This window comes from Odocoileus virginianus, chromosome 14 (genome assembly GCF_023699985.2).
Source record: "Odocoileus virginianus isolate 20LAN1187 ecotype Illinois chromosome 14, Ovbor_1.2, whole genome shotgun sequence".
NCBI lineage: Eukaryota > Metazoa > Chordata > Mammalia > Artiodactyla > Cervidae > Odocoileus > Odocoileus virginianus.
Window position 1 is genome coordinate 53,575,672 of NC_069687.1, and position 22,422 is coordinate 53,598,093.

General features: G+C 36.0%; 1 protein-coding gene across 2 annotated transcripts in view; it reads left to right on the plus strand.

Annotated features, from left to right (window-relative positions):
- Window positions 1-22,422, plus strand: part of CWC27 (CWC27 spliceosome associated cyclophilin) — a 221,697-nt gene that overhangs the window by 23,754 nt on the left and 175,521 nt on the right. For both annotated transcript variants that reach the window (XM_070476747.1, XM_070476748.1), the window contains exons 5-9: window positions 1,324-1,422; window positions 2,053-2,156; window positions 4,366-4,435; window positions 18,987-19,066; window positions 20,052-20,085. In XM_070476747.1, coding sequence (XP_070332848.1) covers window positions 1,324-1,422; window positions 2,053-2,156; window positions 4,366-4,435; window positions 18,987-19,066; window positions 20,052-20,085 — 387 coding nt within the window. The remainder of the gene's footprint in view (window positions 1-1,323; window positions 1,423-2,052; window positions 2,157-4,365; window positions 4,436-18,986; window positions 19,067-20,051; window positions 20,086-22,422) is intronic.

The window sequence follows — 22,422 nt, forward strand, 5'->3', positions numbered from 1 at the left end:
CTGAAATGTTACTTTGGATATTACCTATTTAATCCTGCTGACATTTAACAGCATATCAGAGATTGTCACTTCCATAGAATTTTCAGTAGTTTTCTTTTAAAGGGATTCTGAAGGGTTTTTTTTTTTTTTTTTCTCATGCTTCTCCCTTTTCATGAATATGTTCTCAGATGCCTTAAGTGTTAGGCATCACTAGTGTATTAGCTCCCTCTGCTGGTTCAATTAGAATGGTTTCCCCACATCCAGACAAAACTGGATTTGTGCTGATGAAAAGGATAAAAACAAACAGAACAACTGGAAAACTGGTATTATTTTAGATTTTTAAATATTGAATGAAAGGCTTCTGCTGCTGCTAAGTCGCTTCAGTTTTGTCTGACTCTGTGCAACCCCATAGATGGTAGCGCACCAGGTTCCCCCATCCCTGGGATTCTCCAGGCAAGAACACTGGAGTGGGTTGCCATTTCCTTCTCCAATGCATGAAAGTGAAAAGTGAAAGTGAAAGTGAAGTCGTGTCCGACTCTTTGCCACCCCATGGACTGAAGCCCACCAGGCTCCTCTGTCCATGGGATTTTCCAGGCAAGAGTACTGGAGTAGGTTTCCAGTGCCTTCTAGTGAATGAAAGGAGTCATGCCAAAAACATGCAGTGCAGTATTGTTGCTTAATACTTTTGAGCCACTCCAAGACAGGTTGTCTGACATTCATGGATTTTCCTCCCTGTTATTTAAAAAAACCAAAAAGTATTTAATAAAATGATATTTAGGTTGTCCTGCACCATTGTTAACAACAGATGTTATATAACTCACACGGTAGAGGCAAATGATAGCATAGTAGTTAGAAGTCAGAAAGGCGGTCACTGTCGGATCTACAACTTCTTTCAGCCTCAATTTTCTTATCTAAAAAAGAAAGATTACGATAGTACCTACTTTTAGGATGTTTTGCGGATTAAACATGATAATATCTTCAAAGCACTTACTGCATTGTTTTTATTATTTGCTTGTTCTACCCCCTTCTAAAGTCTAAATTTGTTTATAATGTTTGAACAAAAATAGTCATTCAGAAGGAAGTTACTTGGTGTTGTGTTTTTAATAAAAACTGACATTAGGTATATATTGGGAATTTCCCAAAAATCTTATTGAGGAATTAAAGTTCGTCAAACCTTTTCCCCTTAGGATTATGTTGCTTTATTTGCACTGTTTAATGTGTATAATCTTATATAACAATATGAAATGCCTTTTTAATTATTTTAAAAATATTTTCAAAAGTCCTCCCTGATTTCAAAGAATGAATTTTATAATTTTCAATTAAATTTCCTTTTTTATTTGATAGGTTACAGGGGATACAGTATATAACATGCTACGCCTGACAGAAGTAGACATTGATGATGAAGAAAGACCACGAAATCCACATAAAATAAGAAGTTGTGAGGTATGAGCACGATTATTATGAGATATGTTACTTTAATTATCACTTACAAGAAATTGAATATTTGTGTTGTTATCAGATGAAGCTTTATACTAAATTAACTTTTCAACTTGGATTTTAGCTCTGTAATTTAGTTACAATTTATGATTAAGAATTTTTTTAATGGAAGATTTTGGATTTGAGGATGAAACTTAAGCTGATAATCCAATGAATGAAAAACTCCATAATGCAAAGCTGGATGAATTAGGTTTATTTAGCCCAGTGAAGTGTTGTCTTAGGTAATTTAAGAGCAATCCTTCATTGAGAAAACAAGGGCCTGAGAACATTTGATTTGCAGTCAGAATACCTGAGTTTAAAAAAAAAATACCTGTGTTTGTCTCTCTAACTAATATATTGTTTTCTTGAATGTCTTTCCCTTTTGTAAAATAAGTATAAAACATGTTTTCCTTAATAGCACATTGGATTACTGGGAGAATCCAATGAGGCCATGTAAGTGGAAGTGTATATATTGTTATACTGGTTCTGTGAGGAGAAATTATAGACACTAATGGCACCATAATTAAATATCGGTTTTAACTTTTTGTGAAATTAAAACAAAATTGAGTAATATTTTCAAAATATGTCTTTTCATAGGTTTTATTTAATCCTTTTGATGACATCATTCCAAGAGAAGTAAAAAAGCCAAAAAAAGAAAAACCAGAGGAGGAAGTGAAGAAATTGAAACCCAAAGGCACAAAGTAATCAGAGTAGAAAGATTTTTTTCCTCAACTTGAAAAGCAACACTGATTTATTTATTTCACTTTGTTTCCTTCTGTAATAATTGTTTAGTAATTAGGGGGAGGCCGGTTTGGACCAGGATAGACGCCTAAATTATCTGTGTGTGTTTCTTTTTCTAGATGTACATTTCTTATATTCAAATACAGTGTATAACTTAAAACCTTAAGCTAAAATAGTATTGTCTGAGATGTTTGATGAGATCTGTTAATAAATAGGTAAATATTTATGACCACCACAAGAATTATTTATAAAATGAGTTGTTGAAAGTTTTGTTTGTTTGTTTGTTTACTTGTTTTTCCAATAATACATACTCAGGATAAAGAAGTTAGAAAGTAAAGTATGAAGGATATAATGACTACATGGTTAATATTATTTAACTGTCTCACTCCTTTTTTTGATGCTATTAAAATAACCTTATTATAAATATATTTACACATAAAGATCTTTCTGTATTCTGGGTTAATTCCTGAGGATAGTTTTCTAATAACAGAAATGTCTTCAGTATTTTTGTGAGTAATATTCTTTACATTATTAATTTTGTTTGTTTTATTAAAATAGGTATCAGAGAGTTAGAGTTCAACTTTATCTTTTACTAAACTGTAGCATCCTTATTAGGGATTTTGTTATATAAGTGTTAGATTCAGACAGCTTTAAGTATAATCCTGCCTACTGCAGTTATAGGAAGCAAAGTCTACTGCTCTTTGAGCTTCAGTTTCCCCATCTTATAAAATGGAGATTTATAGTACAGGATCTGCTTATTACAAAGATTAAATGAGAAGGGGAATTTGAAGACACCCAATAGTGTGGGTATTCAATACATATTCATTTCCTTTCTTTGATATCCTATAATGTAAGTTAATTTGCTGTTATAAACTGTCAAATATGAGCCAGACTCTTTAATAGGCAGTTGATATCTTGTGGCAAAATAACTTCTTACACAACTGTATATTTATTTGATTTCTTTTTATTTTATATTAATTTATTTTGACTAATTTATATCGGGGTGAAAAGTTAGTGTCACTATATTCAGATATAATATTTCATCACTGATTTATCTTGACAGCAAAACCAAAAGTTGGATATTTTGTTTTTAATTCATAGCAAATATGTTAGGGGTGATGTGATAGTTACTGATTATATCTAAGTAAGTTTTGAAATGAAAATTCCTCTTTTATTGCCAGATCTTTTGTTTTTCCAGTATTTCAGAAGAGTTTTAATAACTTACTATTTATCTTCCTTGTGATGTATTAATCTGAAGGGTCAAAAAAGACAAAGTTAGTTTTTTATTCCCGTGGACTGTTTGCTTAGCTAAGTTTGTTGCCCCCCCCCCCCATAATTTTGTGTAACTTACTAATTTTAAAATATTGGAATTATTTTGGCAGACACTAGATGAATTGCTTCCCATTTATAGTACTCTCGGAGCTATATGTTTGTTAGTTTTTTAGCAATCCTTATTTTGCTACCTAGTTTTGACAGTGTGCTGTGCTGTGCTGAGTTGCTCAGTCATACCCAGCTCTTTGCGACACTGTGGACTGTGGTCCACCAGGCTCCTCTGTCCATGGAGGTCGTCCAGGCAAGAGTACTGGGCTGCGTTTCTGTGCCCTCCTCCAGGGCATCTTCAGACCTGGGGGTAGAGCCGGAGGTTCTGATGTCTGCTGCACTGGCATGCAGGTGCCACCCGGGAAACCCACAGAGAGCTTTCATTATTTCTGTCATGCTTGAGTTAGTGCATTTAATGGTAGTTTTCAGGATAGATTTTTGGTCATTAGTTTAGTTTAATATGTGAAATATGGGAAAGATTGAAGCAAGAGGAGAAGGGGGCAGCAGAGGATGAGATGGTTACATAGCATCACCAACTCAATAGACATGAATTTGGGCAAACTCCAGAAGTTAGTGAAGGACAGGGAAGCCTGGTATGCTGCAGTCCGTGGGTTAGCACATGACTTTGCAACTGAACAACATCAACAATATATAAAACATCTGGAACCAAACATTTAATGTTATGCTGAAAATATATATTCTTATTATATTAGTAATTATTGTCTATTGAGAGAATGTGTTTATTTTAGCAAATTGTGTTCTATTGCTTTGAAAATAGGATATTTATAACTTTTAACTTTTTCTTCCTAATTTTATTTCATTCTTTTTTCCGTCTTTCTTTTTGAATAGAAATTTTAGTTTACTTTCCTTTGGAGAGGAAGCTGAGGAAGAAGAGGAGGAAGTGAATCGAGTTAGTCAGGTAAAACTCTTAATTTGCCCTTTGTTCAGAATTGTAAAAGAGATTGGGGTCTATATTCTCACTCATTTTTCTGTCTACTGCTATATATAGGGCAGCATGTTTTACAGCAGATTTTAAATGTTCATTGAACTGATTTATAAAATGATTTGTGTGGTCAGTAATGTTTGCAATTTCTGAAATGATTTGAAATATGTTTTTTAATCTGGCATTTTTAAAATCAGTTACAAACTGGGGTTAAAGAATGACTTAATTTCATGATTCAGATTTTTATTGCTGTTGGTTTAATTGGATTACTAGATGGTTTCTTATTAATATTACTGTAATAAACAGTGACAAACCAAAGTGCTTATATTCATTTTAATATAATTTATAGTTATTCTTTTCATTAATTCTCATCACAGCCCTGTAAGGTAGGTATTGTTATTTCCATTTTACCTATGAGTAAATTAAGTACTAATCGGTTGTAATTTGCTCAAAGTCACATACCTAGTAAGTTGCTAGAGCTGGGAGCTGAACCTACATCTTTCTCTATAAAATCCACGTCTCAGGGTTATACATTGCTTCCTGGCCTCTACCCCACCAATGCTTCCCATAGGCCTTTATATGGTTTTCCTCAATATCCCTTTCATCATGGTACTCACTGCTGAAACACCTACAGTGCCGTACCATTGTTTAAAGCAGTGATTCTGACAAACATGCTCCAAGAAAATCGTCTTCAAGGATTTTTACTCTCCTAGATTTTCATCTCATCCATTCAGGACAGTTAGTGAACACTGAGACCTAAAAGATAAGATTCAGTCTTTTTTGTAGTATGTAATTAAAACTCCATAACCGAGTACCGCCTTTCTCATTAACACAGTCACCTGTTTCTTACTGATACTGACAATGGCATCAACTTAAAAGCACCTTATTTTTACCCTTGTCTTTACTTCTTTATCTACGTGCTTCCCTCATCACTGAGCCTGGTTTGGTAAGCTACTATTGGGCATACAGTAATCACCCTGCTTAGACCTCTTGCATTAACACTGAATTAAAATGGACGTGTGTAAGTAGGAATTTAGTCATAATTTTTTTTTCTTTTACTGTCTTCAGTATCTTTGATTGATCTACTTGGTACCATAGATTCAATTACCACCTGTATAATGTTAATAACATTCTGAACTGTAGGAGACAAAGCTGAATGTTTCCCCTGGGCTCTTATCCCTCATTCTGTGTTGCCTTTAGGAAACATCACTATTTTTAGATATCAAAACGAAATTCATTTTCACCTGATAACTTCCTTTTCCTATTTCTTATCAGTATCACCAACTACTCTGTCACGTCTCCCATCAGGAAGCTTCTGTACCCTCTTATCCTTCTCCATCAGAGGGCAGATAGACTGAAAACAACAATCACAGAACACTAACCAATCTGATCACATGGACCACAACCTTGTCTAACTCAGTGAAACTATGAGCCATGCTATGTAGGGCCACCCAAGATGGATGGGTCATGGTGGAGAGTTCTGACAAAATGTGCTCCACAGGAAAAGGGAAAGGCAAACCACTTCAGTATTGTTTCCTTGAGAACCCCATGAACAGTATGAAAAGGCAAAAAGATAGGACATTGAAAGATGAACGCCTCAGGTTGGTAGGTGTCCAATATGCTACTGGAGAAGAGTGGAGAAGTAACTCCAGAAAGAATGAAGAGATGAAGCCAAAGCAACAACAAGACCCAGTTGTGGATGTGACTGGTGATGGAGGAAAAGTCCGATGCTGTAAAGAGCAATATTGCATAGGACCCTGGAATGTTACCTCCATGAATCAAGGCAAATTGAAAGTTGTCAGACAGGAGATGGAAAGAGTGAACATCGACATTTTAGGAATCAGTGAACTAAATTGGACTCAAATGGGTGAACTTAACTCAGATGACCATTATATCTACTACTGTGGGCAAGAATCCCTTAGAAGAAATGGAGTAGCCATCATAGTCAACTAAAGAGTCCAAAATGTAGTTGGATGCAGTCTTAAAAATGATACAATGATCTCCTTTCGTTCCCAAGGCAAACCATTCAACATAACAGTAATCCAAGTCTATGCCCCGACCAGTAATGCTGAAGATGCTGAAGTTGAACAGTTCTGTGAAGATCTATAAGACCTTCTAGAACTAACACCCCAAAAAGATTTCCTTTTCATTATAGGGGACTGGAATGCAAAAGTAGGAAGTCAAGAAACACCTGGAGTAACAGGCAAATTTGGCCTTGGAGTACAGAATGAAGCAGGGCAAAGGCTAATAGAGTTTTGCCAAGAGAGCACACTGGTCATAGCAAACACCCTCTTCCAACAACACAAGAGAAGACTCTACACATGGACATCACCAGATGGTCAATGCCGAAATCAGACTGAGTTTATTCTTTGCAGCCAAAGATGGAGAAACTCTATACAGTCAGCAAAAACAAGACCAGGAGCTGACTGTGGCTCAGATCATGAACTCCTTATTGCCAAATACAGACTTAAATTGAAGAAAATAGGGAAAACCAGTAGACCATTCAGGTATGACCTAAATCAAATCCCTTATGATTATACAGTGAAAGTGAGAAATAGATCCAAGGGATTAGATCTGATAGACAGAGTGCCTGAAGAACTATGGATGGAGGTTTGTGACATTGTACAGGAGGCAGGGATCAAGACCATCCCCAAGAAAAAGAAATGCAATAAGGCAAAATAGTTGTCTGAGAAGGCCTTATAAATAGCTGTGAAAAGAAGAGAAGCGAAAGGCAAAGGAGAAAAGGAAAGATATACCCATTTGAATGCAGACTTTCAAAGAAGAGCAAGGAGAGATAAGAAAGCCTTCCTCAGTGATCAATGCAGAGAAATAGAAGAAAACATTAGAGTGGGAAAGAAAGACTATCGATCTCTTCAAGAAAATTAGAGACACCAAGAGAATATTTCATGCAAAGATGGGCTCAATAAAGGACAGAATTTGTATGGACCTAACAGAAGCAGAAGATATTAAGAAGAGGTGGCAAGAATACACAGAAGAACAATATGAAAAAGATCTTAATGAGCCAGGATGGTATGATCACTCACCTAGAGCCAGACATCCTGGAATGCGAAGTCAAGTGGGCCTTAGGAAGCATCACTCCGAACAAAACTAGTGGAGGTGATGGAATTCCAGTTGAGCTATTTAAAATCCTAAAAGATGATGCTGTGAAAGTGCTGCACTCAATATGCCAGCAAATTTGGAAAACTCAGCAGTGGCCACAGGACTGGAAAAGGTCAGTTTTCATTCCAGTCCTAAAGAAAGGCAGTGCCAAAGGCAGTGCTCAAACTACCACACAATTGCACTCATCTCGCATGCTAGCAAAGTAATGCTCAAAATTTTCCAAGCCAGGCTTCAACAGTACATGAACCATGAACTTCCAGATATTCAAGCTCAATTTAGAAAAGGCAGAAGGACCAGAGATCAAATTGCCAACATCTGCTGGATCATCAAAAATGCAAGAGAGTTCCAGAAAAACATCTATCTATTTCTGCTTTATTGACTATGCCAAAGCCTTTGACTGTGTGAATCACAATAAATTGTGGAAAATTCTGAAAGAGATGGGAATACCAGACCACCTGACCTGCTTCCTGAGAAATCTGTATGCAGGTCAGGAAGCAACAGTTAGAACTCGACTTGGAACAACAGACTGGTTCCAGATTGTCACGCTGCTTATTTAACTTATATGCAGAGTAAAGAGAAGTGCTGGGCTGGATGAAGCACAAGCTGGAATCAAGATTTCCAGGAGAAAGATCAATAACCTTAGATATTCAGATGACACCACCCTTATGGCAGAAAGCAAAGAGGAACTAAAGAGCTCTTGGTGACAATGCAAGAGGAGAGTGAAAAAGTTGGCTTGAAGCTCAACATTCAGAAAACTAAGATTATGGCATCTGGTCCCATCACTTCATGGCAAATAGATGGGAAAGTAATGGAAACAGTGTCAGACTTTATTTTTCTGGGCTCCAAAATCCCTGCAGATGGTGACTGTTGCCATGAAATTAAAAGACGCTTGTTCCTTGGAAGAAAAATTATGACCAACCTAGACAGCATATTAAAAAGCAGAAACATTACTTTGCCAACACAGGTCTGTCTAGTCAAGCCTATGGTCTTTCCAGTAGTCATGTATGGATGTGAGAGTTGGACTATAAAGAAAGCTGAGCATCGAATAATTTATGCTTTTGAACTTTGGTTTTGGAGAAGACTCTTGAGAGTCCCTTGGATTGCAAGGAGATCCAAACAGTCCATCCTAAAGGAAATCAGTCCTGAGTGTTGATGGGAAGGACTGACGTTGAAGCTGAAACTCCAATACTTTGGCCACCTGATGTGAAGAACTGACTCACTGGAAAAGACCCTGATGCTAGGAAAGATTGAAGGTGGGAGGAGAAGGGGATGACAGAGGATAAGATGGTTGAATGGCATTACTGACTCAATGGACATGAGTTTGAGTAAACCCCGGGAGTTGGTGACGGACAGGGAGGCCTGGCGTGCTGCAGTCCATGCGGTTGCAAAGAGTAGGACACGACTGAGCGACTAAACAGAACTGAACTGACTGACTCTGTCACCCCAGTATCTCAGAAGTCATCTTTAGATGTCAGTGTACTAGTCTTATATTATTCATGATTCATATTTGTCTGTAATCAAAATGAAAGATTCAGTATATGTCGTGATCCTGTAGGTATATTTGTAAATGGAAAAAATCATGAATGTTAGATCTGAGAATTGCCGGGATTCCCTTTCATTGATGTTTTCTGAAGATGTGAAGTTTCATTGTATATCCTTGCCTTCTGCAGCATCCTCCCAACCCTGTTTTTTCTTTTGCTTGGAGTGTGTGCTCTCCTTTATTTGGCTAATTTTTATTTTTCCTTTGTAATATTTAGTTTCATTATTAACTTCTCACTGCCTCTACCTCCCTCCCAAAGCTGAGCCATCAAAGCACTTCACTTATTATCCTTCATTGTAATGATTTGTTTTCTTATCTGTGCTATGTATTTTATGTAATCTTTATAACAATAATGTCATATGGATTTTATTCCTGTTTTCAAATGGCAAAATCAATACTGAGATGTTAAGTTGCTTGTCTAATTAAGAGTCATGGAATCAGAATTTTGACTTGAGATTTCTGTCGCTATTAAAGTATCCAGTGTGAGTTTGAATACTGCAAAAGCTGCTTCCTTCTAAATGGCTGGCAAAAAACTGTCACCGATAGCACAGCACCCTGGGGTTGGGAACAGCCGGCTCAGTGCGGTCAGCCCACTGCTCTTCCCTAACTTCCGCAGGGTCCCAGGTGGTACTAGTTCAGCAGTCCTGTAGAGCGAGAGCAGGTATCAAAAGGAATTTTTCTGTGAGTCTCTTTGTTGAATTCAACTTCTGGTCTAACATAAAATTTGTGCACAATTACTGAGATTGACTTTACTAGGAAATTAGTTTGAATTTTTTCTGTTGGTAACAACATGTCTTAAATGTTGAAAGCATATCTTCCTCCTGCTGCTTACTTTTTGCACAAAGTTAAAAAAAAAATTACATGTTTTAATTTCTACTGAATATAGTAAACTGGTCACTCCAAAAGCAATTTGTGTTTGCTACAGGTTGAAATGTGAAAGAATCCACTGTGGATATTTGTAGCTTGCTTTTTAAGTTTTCTCTTAAATGTGTAAAACACTTTAAACAGTAGAAAGACCAGTTAAAATCTTTCCTTCTTGCCAAGAACATTGCAGCCCACAGTCCATTATCAAATAAGTAGTATAACTAATTTTGTGCCATCACGTTTCTCTCGTCTGACTTTTTAATTGAGGGTGCTCTGTGATAAAGTTATCAACTGTTCGTTTCTGACTCTCAAATCTGTATCTCTAGGCTGATTTATTTTTCTCCAGCTGCCTACTAGATATCTCTGTATTAGAATTTCTCACTAGTTACCCAAGCCCTAGCCAAGGCTTCATTCATTATCTTTTCTTCCCAAACTTCTCCCTGTTCTGTGAATTCTTTTTCTATTCCTTGGTATCAGTGTCCCCTAAAGAAGAATTTTAGAAAAAAAAAAAAAAGAAGAATTTTAGATTTAATTCTGATGTTTTTCTTATTTTTTTCCCTTGCACAACCAGTTAGTTGCATTAGGTCCACCAATTTTTCATCTGTGGCGTATCTCAAATCTATTTTTAATTTATTTTACTACTCCTCTATTCCAGCCTTCTTTATCTTTAGGCTATGCCACTGCCCTAGTCTGCAGACTGATCTGCTGTCTCCCTTCTGTTTTTTCCCCTTCCACTCATTGCTATCAGAATAGTCTTCCTGAAGCCTGATAAAGATGCTATAGCTGTTCTTTGTTGACTATAAAAATAAGACCAAGTTCCTTGGCCTATTATTTCAAGATTCTGCTTTCATGACTCCTCTTTACCAACTCTGTCCTTTAGGGTAATGCTTCTTAAACTTCCTCACTAATAAAAAGTCACTTACAGTACTTAAATTCCTATATCCATCTCAGACGTACTGATCTCTAGGGGAGAAACCTGGGAATCTGTATTTTTAAGGAATTCACTGGAAATCTTACCTGGAAAATGTAGGAAACACTGTGTTAGCAGATCTGAACTATTTGCTGTTCTATATATATATATATATATGTCTTGTATTTTCCTTTATGTGTCTTTGTTCATTTCCTCTGCATGTAGTAGCTTATTCCACTTCTCAGTGTCAAAGCCATATTTATCTTCAACATGTAGAATACTGTATTTTCTAAATGTCTTTCCCAGTTTTTCTTAATCTTTTCTTTTTCTGATCTAAGTTCTACCTTGTGATTCTTGGATTTTCCTTTTAAACACATTCTTTTTGCTTTATTATGCAAGAAATGTATGACTATATTCTTGTTGTATACTATTCAAACATTACACCCTTTTATTTCTGCCTTATTAATTTTGTAGGGTCCTAGGCTCTGAGCTCCTTCACAGTAAACTTTGTGTCATCTTTGAGTGGCCGTGTGTTGCAGTAGAAATAGCATAGATTTGGGATCATACAAACTCATATTGGCACTTCACTTTTACAGATCGTCTGCGACTATGGACAACTGAAGTCTCTCTCAGCCTCCATTTTTCTCTTTGTATCATGGAAATAATAGATACTGTTTAGAGCTGTGAAATAAGGATACAGATAATCCTTTGATAGGTCATGCAATTGAAAAGTAGTTTTGAAAATCAAATGTCTTAAACAATGTACTCTAGAAGTTGTCTTTTATTCTCAAAAAGCCGAAGAACATCAGTCACTAATATGATCATGATTATCATGCAGAAGCTGCTGCCCTGCACTCAGGTAGTCTAGAGGGCTGCTGAGAAACTCCACCAGCAGGCCAGCTTCCTGAGGTGGGAGGTCATGAGCACGCACAGTTGGCCCAGGGCCCCTCCTAAGCACTCCCTCAGGGTGCTTGATAGTAGCTTGAGCAGCCTGGGAGAGCATGGGTGTACATCGTGACCCACCAACGACTCATTCTCCATATGTGAGTGGGTCTTGAAACAACGAGCAGAATCTTTTGGCATACAGAATTTAGCTGTTTTGTCTATTCATATTACGGAATCGTGGGTAAGTTTAGCTTGAGGAAAGAGAGCAACAACACCAAAAATTGTTGACATTTACTGGCTTAAAGAAAAGGAAATTTCTGTAGAGAGCATGAGATAAATTCTAGGGAGAACAGAATATTTTGTTTATTTTGCTTTTGTACTGTTCTTCACCCTTCAAATACATTTTGCCTTTTGGGTACAATGAAACTTGGGTCAGGAAAGGGAAGGCTAGCCTGAATTTTGGAAAACTGTGACCAAATGATATATTTTTAAAAATTTAGCCTTACTATTTTTAAATGTCGATAACTAGAGCCAAAGTCAAGTCAGTGTCTTTTACAATGACTAAGAGCAATTTGCAGTTTCAGTGGTTGCATGAAATTAAGTATTGCTAGAGGGCTTGAAAATAATTGCTTCATTCTTCATTTGCTTATCAAGTTTCTTCCTTTCAGTGACTCCACAGTGTTAATCTTTATCCCAGAACCCAACATCACAAGTTAATAATTGGTGAAGCCTGAATTGAGGCTTTACTTTATGTGAAAGGAGAAATAAGATAGAGTCCCCTCTGGTTTATGGATTATCAGTGTGGGATTACAGACACTGCTTCACCCCACTCGATATTCATGAGAAGGTGCCTCTCTCCCAAGGGTTAGCTTTCTTTCATTATTTATTTCAGTATCTTTCTACTACCTGATAAAATCTCTTTTAGAATAAAAGAATTTTATAGCTCAAAGGGATCTAGTCCAACTTCCTTTCTTTATAGATGAAGAAACTGAGACTCTGGTTAAGTGACTTGCCAGACTGACTTCATTTCCTTTTTGATAGGATTGTATGATAGGAGGATGCCATAACAACCTGTCTTGAGTTCAGGAAAGCACATTGTCAGAGTTTCTTAGGATATGCTTGTGGACAACATGAGGAAATGTGATCTAGGAGATAGTACAGTCAGATGGATTTAGAGCTGATTGAATACTTCTGCCCAAAGAGTGCTTTGTTGTCAACCTGTGCCTGATTATTTGAACTAGTAAGTTGAAATGTAATAGGAGTACATGTATATTCTGTGCTTTAGTTTAATGAAATCAGCTAAATAGGTATGATTTGATAGCCTGTAAGCCTTATTGAATTATTAAGAGTAAGGTCTCTGGAATAAGGAATTTAACATTCTTTGCATTTTGGGGGATCGCATTTGCAGCATTTTGTTCAGTTCTGAACACCTTTAAGAAGGATACTGACAAACTAGATGTATCCAGAAGAAGGGAGGGTCTTGAGGAGGATGGGCATGATGCCAAAAACATGCTCCTTGGGGAATGCTTGAGGAACTGGATATACATTGGCGAAATAAAGTCTAACTGAAAATGTGAGCCTAGGCTTCAAATATTTGAATGGTTTTTATCTGGAAGATACTCTCCTTTATATTTCTTTATTAAATAATAGTTTCATTCAAATGTCCATGTTGGTTTAAAGTTTACTCCTGAATTTTTGTGTGTAACTTAAACAAGAATGTCATAAAATGTTTTTCTAATAAACACTTAACGATCAGATGAGTAGTTTTCTCCAGGCAAGTTAAATGGTAGGTCTAGTAAAAAAATATCTTAATAGCTAAATTTGAAAATAGTTACTAAATTGTGCCACATTCATATTGATACACAGTATTTTTCTTACTGCAAGATATGTTAACATTTTAATTTCAAACCCAAATTTATAAAAAAGCTTTTTTCTTACCTGGAAAAACTATATTGATAAATATATCACTTTTGAGAATAAAGTGATAATGTTTTTGTCTTATTCTCATTTATCCTATGAGATTATAGTTTCCAGGTGGGTTAGGCATGGCCTGGAGAGTTTTGTACAGAGGCTGTTGGAAATGTTAAATAGTTTTTCTTATCACATGGCTTGTGGGATCTTAGTTCCCTGACCAGGGATTGAGCCCCTGCTCTCAGCAGTTGAAATGTGGAGTCCTAACCATTGGATCAGCAGGGAGTTCCCCAGTCTATTTAAAAAAAATTTTTTTTCCCATTAAATTGTATTAAACTTTAATTTACTTATCTTCCTAATTGTTTATATTTCACTTTTTAAAAATGTTGATGTATTTGTAATCACTTTGTATTTCTGCTGTAGCAAATTACCGTAAACTTAATGATTCAAAGCAAAATAAATTGAGTATCTTATAGTTCTGGAGGCCAGAAATCCTGAACAGGCTTCACTGGCCTAGATAATGAGGTAATGGCAGGGCTGCCTGCCTTTTGGCAGCTGAAGAGAATCCATTCCCTTATTTTTCCAGTTGCTGGAGACTGCCTGTATTCTTTGGTTTATGTCTTCTTCATCGTCAAAGCCAGCAATAGTGGGTCAAGACTTTCTGATCTTTCATCATTCTGCCCCTGACTTTCCTGCTTCCATCTTTCTTATAAAGACTCTTGTGATTACCTTGGACCCACCCTGATAATCTAGGATAATCACCTCATCTCAAAATTCTTAATTTACCTACAAAGTTCCTTTTGCCAAGTCAAGAAACATACCCACAGGTTTTGAGTATCAGGAAGTGGACATCTTTAGGGGCTGTTAGCTGCCTACCAGCCTATTTGTATCTAAACGAAACTGCGGAGTATTCCTATTGACAGCATTTGTTTATGGTTCATTTTTAGTTTTAGAAGGTAGAAATAGGATTAGTTGGATGATTGAAAATTAAACATAGATTTTCTCCAATTAGAGAAAGAGTTGTTCAATTACAGAACTCCTTTAAAAGGGGGTGCTTTTTCACATATGTGTGTGTGTAGTTATTAAGCTCCTTTCTAGTGTGGAGATACTGGTTGACTAGTCAGTGATGTCAAGGAGATTCCTGAATTGTGTGGGAGACTAGATTAAATGGCTTAAGATTTTTCCTCCTAACTGTTAAGTTTTCTGATTCTGTACTAAAGGTCACAAGAATGTAATAGGGTTCATCATATATATATATATATATATATATATATATTATATATATATATACACACACACACACACACACATAGTTTCTTTATATAGATAGAGAAGAGATGGGGACTGATAGATGGATTGAATTTTAGGAATTGGCTCATGTGTTTATGGGGGCTGGCAAGTCTAAAATCAGTAGAGTAGGCCAGCAAGCTGGAAACTCAAGGAGGAGTTACTGTGACAGTCTTAAGTTCAAACTCTGTGTTGAGGCCAAATTGCTTCTTCTTGGGAAAGTCTTTACTCTTAAGGCCTTCAGCTGATTAGATGAGGCCTACCTACATTTTAGTGGATAATCTGCTCTACTCAGTCTACTGATTTAAGTGTTTAATCACATGTTAAAAAAATACTTAGTTTTGTAACACCATCTAGACTGGTGTTTGAATAGACAGCTGGTACATAGCACAAAATTAACCATCACACTGAGGTAGTTAGAAATTGACACTCAGACCTTCCAACTTCTTGACCACTGTGCCTCTTGCTTTCTTTCTACTTGTATTGGATTTAGTTTCCACTGTTTCACTGCCTCTGTGTTCTTGATAAGAAGTAGCAGATAAAAATATAACTTTCCAAAATCCCTTTTGATGTTCATTTTCAGGTTTGCTTATAGTTTTGAATTTACCTTGGAGCTTCTTCTATTGTGCTTACTAAATATATTTAGTATTTTTTTCAGCCCCTAAACAGATTAATGAACCAGCTGCCTTTATGTAACTTCTTCAAAAATTATTTTAAAGTATATTTGGTGTTTCTTCTTTCTCTGAAATTATTATTGATGGTATAAATAAGAACCTTAAAATAGGTCTCAGAAAGAATAGGCATGAAAGAAATATTTGAATTCATTTTTACCCTCTTAGAGCCTATCTCCTATTATTTTCTTGGCCTGCAGGATTCAAAGTCTACTATAGTGGGAATGGGCATCTAAAAAATTGCTTTTGATCATATATTTCTATACTAGTTTAATTGAAAATATTCATTTAAATTTGAAATGTTAATGATTATTCATATTAATCAGTTTCCTATTGTGAAGTCTTTCTTAAAGTTAATGTTAAGACAAGTTTCTTCTTTTCCTTTAAACTGGTTTAAGTTTTAGGAGATAAACAAGAAACCATTTTTAAAGAAATTTTGTTTATCTATTTTTGGCTGTACTGGGTCTTCGTTGCTGTGTGCGAACTTTCTTTAATTGCAGGCGGGGGATACTGTCTAGTTGTGGTATGCAGGCTTCTCATTGCAGTGGCTTCTCTTGTTGTGGACCACAGGCTGTAGAGTGCACAGGCTTCAGTAGTTGCAGTGCATGGGTTCAGTATTGTGGCACATGGGCTTAGTTGCCCCATGGCATGTGGAATCTTCCTGAATCAGGGATTGAACCCGTGTCCCCTGTTTTGGCAGACAGATTCTTTACCACTGGACCACTGGGGAAGTCCAAAAACTCATTTTTAAAAAATGTTAATTAAGCTAACAATTATAAACTAATATTTACAAGTAAGTGAAATAGTATAGCTTATTAATTGACCAAGAACCTGGAGACCTGAATTCTAATCTTACTCCTCTTATGTATTAGTGCAACTCTCATTTCCTGGTCTATTATCTGTTTCTGGACTAGAGAGTCTGAGGCTGGCTGAGTCTCCTCTGGCTGTTATATCTGTAATTGTGACTCCATGAAGGAAACACATGGGGAGAATTGATAAGTAACTATTTCTTAGAGTAAATGAAAGTAAACATTGGTGGCTAGAGATGCAGAAGGAAGAAATTTTAGAAAGGAAAACATGAAAAAAAGATGCTTGTGTTTTATTCTAGTTGAGGTCATTTTATATTCATTTGTTCACTTTTTGCACATATCTCATTTAACAAAACTGCTATTATTATTATTTCCATTTTGTAGGCATAGGTTCTGAAGTCTGATGAGGTCATTCTCTTTCCCCAAGTGGTACAAGTTTTGGCCTAAAGCCCATAGAATTACTGATCATTAGATTTTGAAATTCTTTTGATCCAACCGTTATCTTCTTTTCCTGTGTTCTTTCTATTATACCACCTTCAGTTTTTGGACAGTTTACATTGCTAGACAAACATCAAGTAATTCTTTGATATTTGACTTTTTATTACTTCTTGGTTTTCATAAAGTTATGGAATTAGAAATATATATTAATTGCACATCAGATTCTGTGACTTTTTAAAAGTGCAGATAATAGTATCTTTAGCTTAACTGAGAAGTTTTTCTTTTGCCTAGTGAAACTGGACTATAAGTATGTTTAAACTGATTAGGTCTTTAAAATGTGGAGTACTCCATGTTAATACAGAAAAATTCTAAAATCGATTATTTTGATCATGGAAATAAATTTCAGAAAGTATACATCTGCTTCAAAGTAAGCCCGCCTGTCAAATTTAGAAGCCTGTTCTCAAAATTGTTAAGCAGTGAAGAATGAGTATAAAGGGAAAGAGGTCTTTTCACCTCTCTGTATTTGACATTTTAAAATTTCAGTTAACACATTTTATAATGAATTTTTCAAAATAAATATTTCCTTCAAGATAGAAATTATCTTTTTTCCTATCAACTCTAACCTCATACTGGTCACTCAGACATGATTAATTGAGGGATGGGAATGGTAAGCAGCTTTCTACCTTAAGATAGAAAGTATGAATTTAGAGTTTTCTCACCTTTCTCACCTGGTGGGGAAGCTTGTACAATAGTCTGCAGCTCTGAAACAGGCCAGTTGTTCTGGGTCCATAGGAGCCTATAGGAAAAGAAAAATAGACTATATCATTGTGAGATAGGCCAGGGTTTAAATCCTAGATCCTCTACCACTAGCTTAGTGAATTACTTAATCTCTCTAAGTCTATTTTCTATCTGTAAAATGGGGCTAATAATGCCTGCCTTACTAACTTTCATGTGGGGACAAGAGGAATTGAGATGTGGGAATATTGCATTGCAGCTCAGTGCCTGACACAAGTATATATTTAACAAATTAGAATAATAGCTATAGCTTGTTTTACTTTTTATTGGGGTGTATTGGATTTACAGTGCTGTTTCAGGTGTGCAGCGGAGTGAATCAGATGTACACACACATGTATCCACTCTTGTTCCAGAGGCTTTTCCCACCTAGGTCATCACAGAGCACTGAGTAGAGCTCTCTGTGCTGTAGAGAGCTTCCCCTTGGTCTGTTTTACATGTGACAGTGTGAATGTGTCAGTCACAGTCTCCCCATTATCCCCCTCCTTTATCCCCTGGTAACCAAAGTTTGTCTTCTGCATCTGTGACTCTACTTCTGTTTTGTAACTAAGTTTATTTGTACTTTTTTTTTATTCCACATATAGGCAATTATCATAGGACATTTGTTTTTCTGTGTCTGACTTCACAAAGTAAACAATTTCTAGACCTATCCATGTTGCCAAAATGGCATTATTTTGTCAGTTTTTTAATAGTTCTACTTCTTATCTTATAATGTCTTGTTGTATAAATTTAAAGTATAAATTTACTGAGAATATGACTTTTGAAATTATTTAATAAATACTAGGTCACTGATGAACAGTCATACATGAAAAGATCTTTTACATATGTTAAATAGTATTTTACAGATGTTCTCATCTGGTTGCTTGGGTACATTTTAAAAGTGATTCTGTGCAAGAATACTATACTGCTAGTATACACAGTATATTTGAAGAATAATAGTGTGTGTTTATTTCAAAATTACTCTTGTGGTTTATCTTCTAAGTTTTAATATATCAATCAAAAATTAATTAGGAAATAATAAAGAGTGTTTAGTGTTTGGAAATAGTAATCAATAAACTTGTTTTTAAGGATACATCACACTTTTTGGAGGGAGATACTTTTCAAATAATATTTTTAGTCTATAGGAGAGTAAGATTGCTATTTTACAAAGCTCTTGTTTCTACTTAGATTTTCAGGAACATGTATCTTTTACTAATAACCACAGTATACCAGTACTAGATTCTATGTAAATGTGTTAACTTGTCCTTTTGGAAGACTGTTTTTTCCTCCACTCATGGTTATATTGTACATTTCTTTCTAGAGCATGAAGGGGAAAAGCAAAAGTAGTCATGACTTGCTTAAGGATGATCCACATCTCAGCTCTGTTCCAGCTGTTGAAAGGTTAGTATAGTGCTAAGCTCTTATTTTTTGGCTCAGATAATTTTCTGGCTCCCTTTGTGAGTAAGCAGTCAGTTCTCATAAGTCAAATTTTGTCAGCCCAACCAAAAAACTAAAGCATTTTGGTAATGGGGCTAATAGAGCTACTAGCATAATGGAGAGAGAATCACTCTAATCACATTCACTCTCTTGCTATCTATTTATCTTTGTTGAGCTAATTAAATTCAAAGTTATCTGTTAAACTTTTAAATCTTGGGATAGTTTGAACACTAGAGAGCTGTCCGCTTTAATGATTTAATGTTTAATTCAAAGTTTTTTTACTAACCTTCTTGAATCATTTTTGTCTCAGAATCTTGAGTAAGCAAATCAGATTTGAAGGGTTTTGTGAGGAAATCACCACATTTTGGACCAGTTCACTGAGTATTACATACTCACTGAGTATTCCTTACATTTTTCAGACGTTACCAGAAAACTGTCTTACTGTCTTTGCTGCTTCTCTTTGGTATGGGAAAATGTCTGACTGTTAAATGTTAATTGTATGTGATTTACTGGACCAATGTCTGCAAGGGGAACTAAAATACTGTGATACTGAGTTTAGCTCATTTTCAGAAATTCTATATTGAAACAGTCTCTTCTTAACGTACTTGTATTTGAAGGACTTGTCTTCTTCATCCTGAAGACATCAAACCAATAGAAGTAATTTCTGCAGCCTTTTGTTCATAAAAATAGCACTATTGGTTATTTGCTTTTTTTAAAAAAAATTCTAGTGAATTTGTATTTGTGCTAATGGAGCATACCGTCTATTCTATTTATAAAAACAACTTCCTTTTAGAATGTTTCTCTTTGCTCTATGTTACCATTCTGAAATTCCTGGGTTGAAGTATTTTTGAGCTATTAATCACAGCAAAATATTCTAAATTTTTGGATAATTGAATCATTTTGCTAGTTTCATTTTGAAGCTAAAATTTGTTTTTCTTATTTTTTGTAGTGAAAAAGGGGATGCAGCAGAGGATTCAGATGATGTGAGTATTAATTTTAGTATAAATATAGTTGAACAGTTTATAGAAAATTCAAAATCTTTAGAAATGATTATTTTTCCAAAAGGTATTAAATATTATCTTTTATACATATATAAAATTTTGAAAAAATTTTGAAAGATTTGAAAAATAAATTATGTATTTCAATATTGGAATTTTCCTTCATAGTATATTCATATATTTGTTTTCCTACAAAATCAGAATCTTATATATGAATTTCTAGCCTGTTTTTTCTCCATCTCACTAACATTACATGAATACTCAAAATTTAGATGTCATTGATTTTGTTTTATTATGATAAGTTTAAATGTTGATGCGTGACATCCTACATGATATATGGGAAATGCTTGGATCAGTCATTTATGGTAGTTTCCTTCTTCATACACACATTTCAGAACATTCTTTCTTAAAACTGTCTTGACATTTCTGCATTACTTGTACTGGGTATTAGAGCTGATAAGGCAGAATTTCCTTTATGTGTGAGAGATCAAGTGTTTCAAATCATTCATTGCCACTTGATATAAAAACTCATTGATCTGTGTATTGTACAGAAGGAAACACATAACTGTCCATGCAAGCACACAGCTTCATCTATTATCATACTCAAAAGACAGCATTTTCTCTATGTATAATAGAGAAAGAATGACTATCTAACCTGGTCAAGAGAACCTTTTGGGAAGAGATGATGCTGTGATATGTCTTATAGGAGAATTAGGAGTTAACTAGATCAAAAAAGAAGCTGGTAAGGGGTGGGATGCCTCTAGCTTAGAGAACAGCATATGCTAACACTTGGTAGCAAGGAGAGAGCATATCTTCTTTAGGAAGTACCCACTAAGGTTAAAGTTTGAGGAGCCTCACTGTGAGGAGCAGGAAGGAAGAGGGTGAGAGGGAGCTACATCTGCAAAAGCCTCTGAAGCAGGAGACAGTTTGTTGTGTTTCAGGAGCTGAAAGCAGACCAAAGTGACCAGAGCTTAGTGACGGGGGGAGAGTGGTGAGGTTGGAGAGGTGGGGAGAAGTCAAGGAGTAGAGAGCTTCATAGACTATGGTGAGGAGTTTAAATTTCATTCTAAAAGTGATGAGGAACAGTTGAAGGGCATTAGTTAAAAAGATGAGTGCTGTGGTCAGCTTTGCATTTTGGGAAGATCCCTGTTGGCAATGTTAAAGAGGACAAATTAGAAGAAATAGGCAGGAGTCAAGGAGAATTGTCAGGGAGCTATCTTGAGGGGAGAAAGAAAGAAAGTGAAGTCAGTCAGTCGTATCCGACTCTTTGCATCCCCATGGACTGTAGCCTACCATGCTCCTCCATCCATGGGATTTTCCAGGCAAGAGTACTGGAGTGAGTTGCCATTTCCTTCTCCAGAGCATCTTCCCGACCCAGGGATTAGGAACCCGGGTCTCCGGCATTGTAGGCAGACGCTTTACCGTCTGAGCCACCAGGGAAGTCCTGTTGAGAGGAGAGCTGATAGAAAGTCACATCTCATCACAGTGAGATGGGAGAGAGACAGACTTGAAAGAGGTCTAAGAGGTGACTTATTCTCAGGGAGACAACCATAAGATTTCTGATTTGGGCAGCTTATTAGATAGGTACAAAAGACAGATAGGGAGAATGATGAAAAATAATGTGCTTAATAATGTACATTTTGTGATTCAGATGACTTGGAGACATCCGTGTAATGTTAATACGGATCTGGAAGGTGGGACCAAGGCCTGATGTAAAATTATCCATACGTTCTTATGGTCTTGGTGGGGGTGAGGTCACCTAAGGATAGTGTATGATCCTTAACCTGTTTAGTGTTCCAGGATCCTTTGCAGTCACTAAAACGGTGGACCTCTGTCCCAGGAGACTCTGCATCCACAAACGAAATATTACTAATTTGCATGGCATTTTTTTCTATCTCCTGAGGACCGTGCATGGAAGACCTAGGTCAATGGTTATGAAATTTTAAAGCTAAAGAAAGTCTTAAACATCTCACTGAAAACACTCACAATTTCTATCTGCAGAGATTAGAAACAACCCACATTTTATAGCCTGAGAACCACTGCCCTAGAGTCCACAGGCCTCAAGTTAAGAATCCTGCCTCACCATGACTCACCTGGTCAGAGAACCATAAGAGAAAAAGATCAACTTGGGTGGTTTCTTCCTTCTTCTCTACCCTCTTCCTTCCTTCTCTCTTCCTTTTTCTCCATTCCTCTCTCTATTAATCCAGGGAGCTATTCTGAAAGTTTTCAGTTTAGCAATAAGCACAGCAGTCCAGAATTTTAGCTCTTACGGAGTCCTTCCTCTGATTATTGAAGACAACAATCATATAAATAATTAAAATA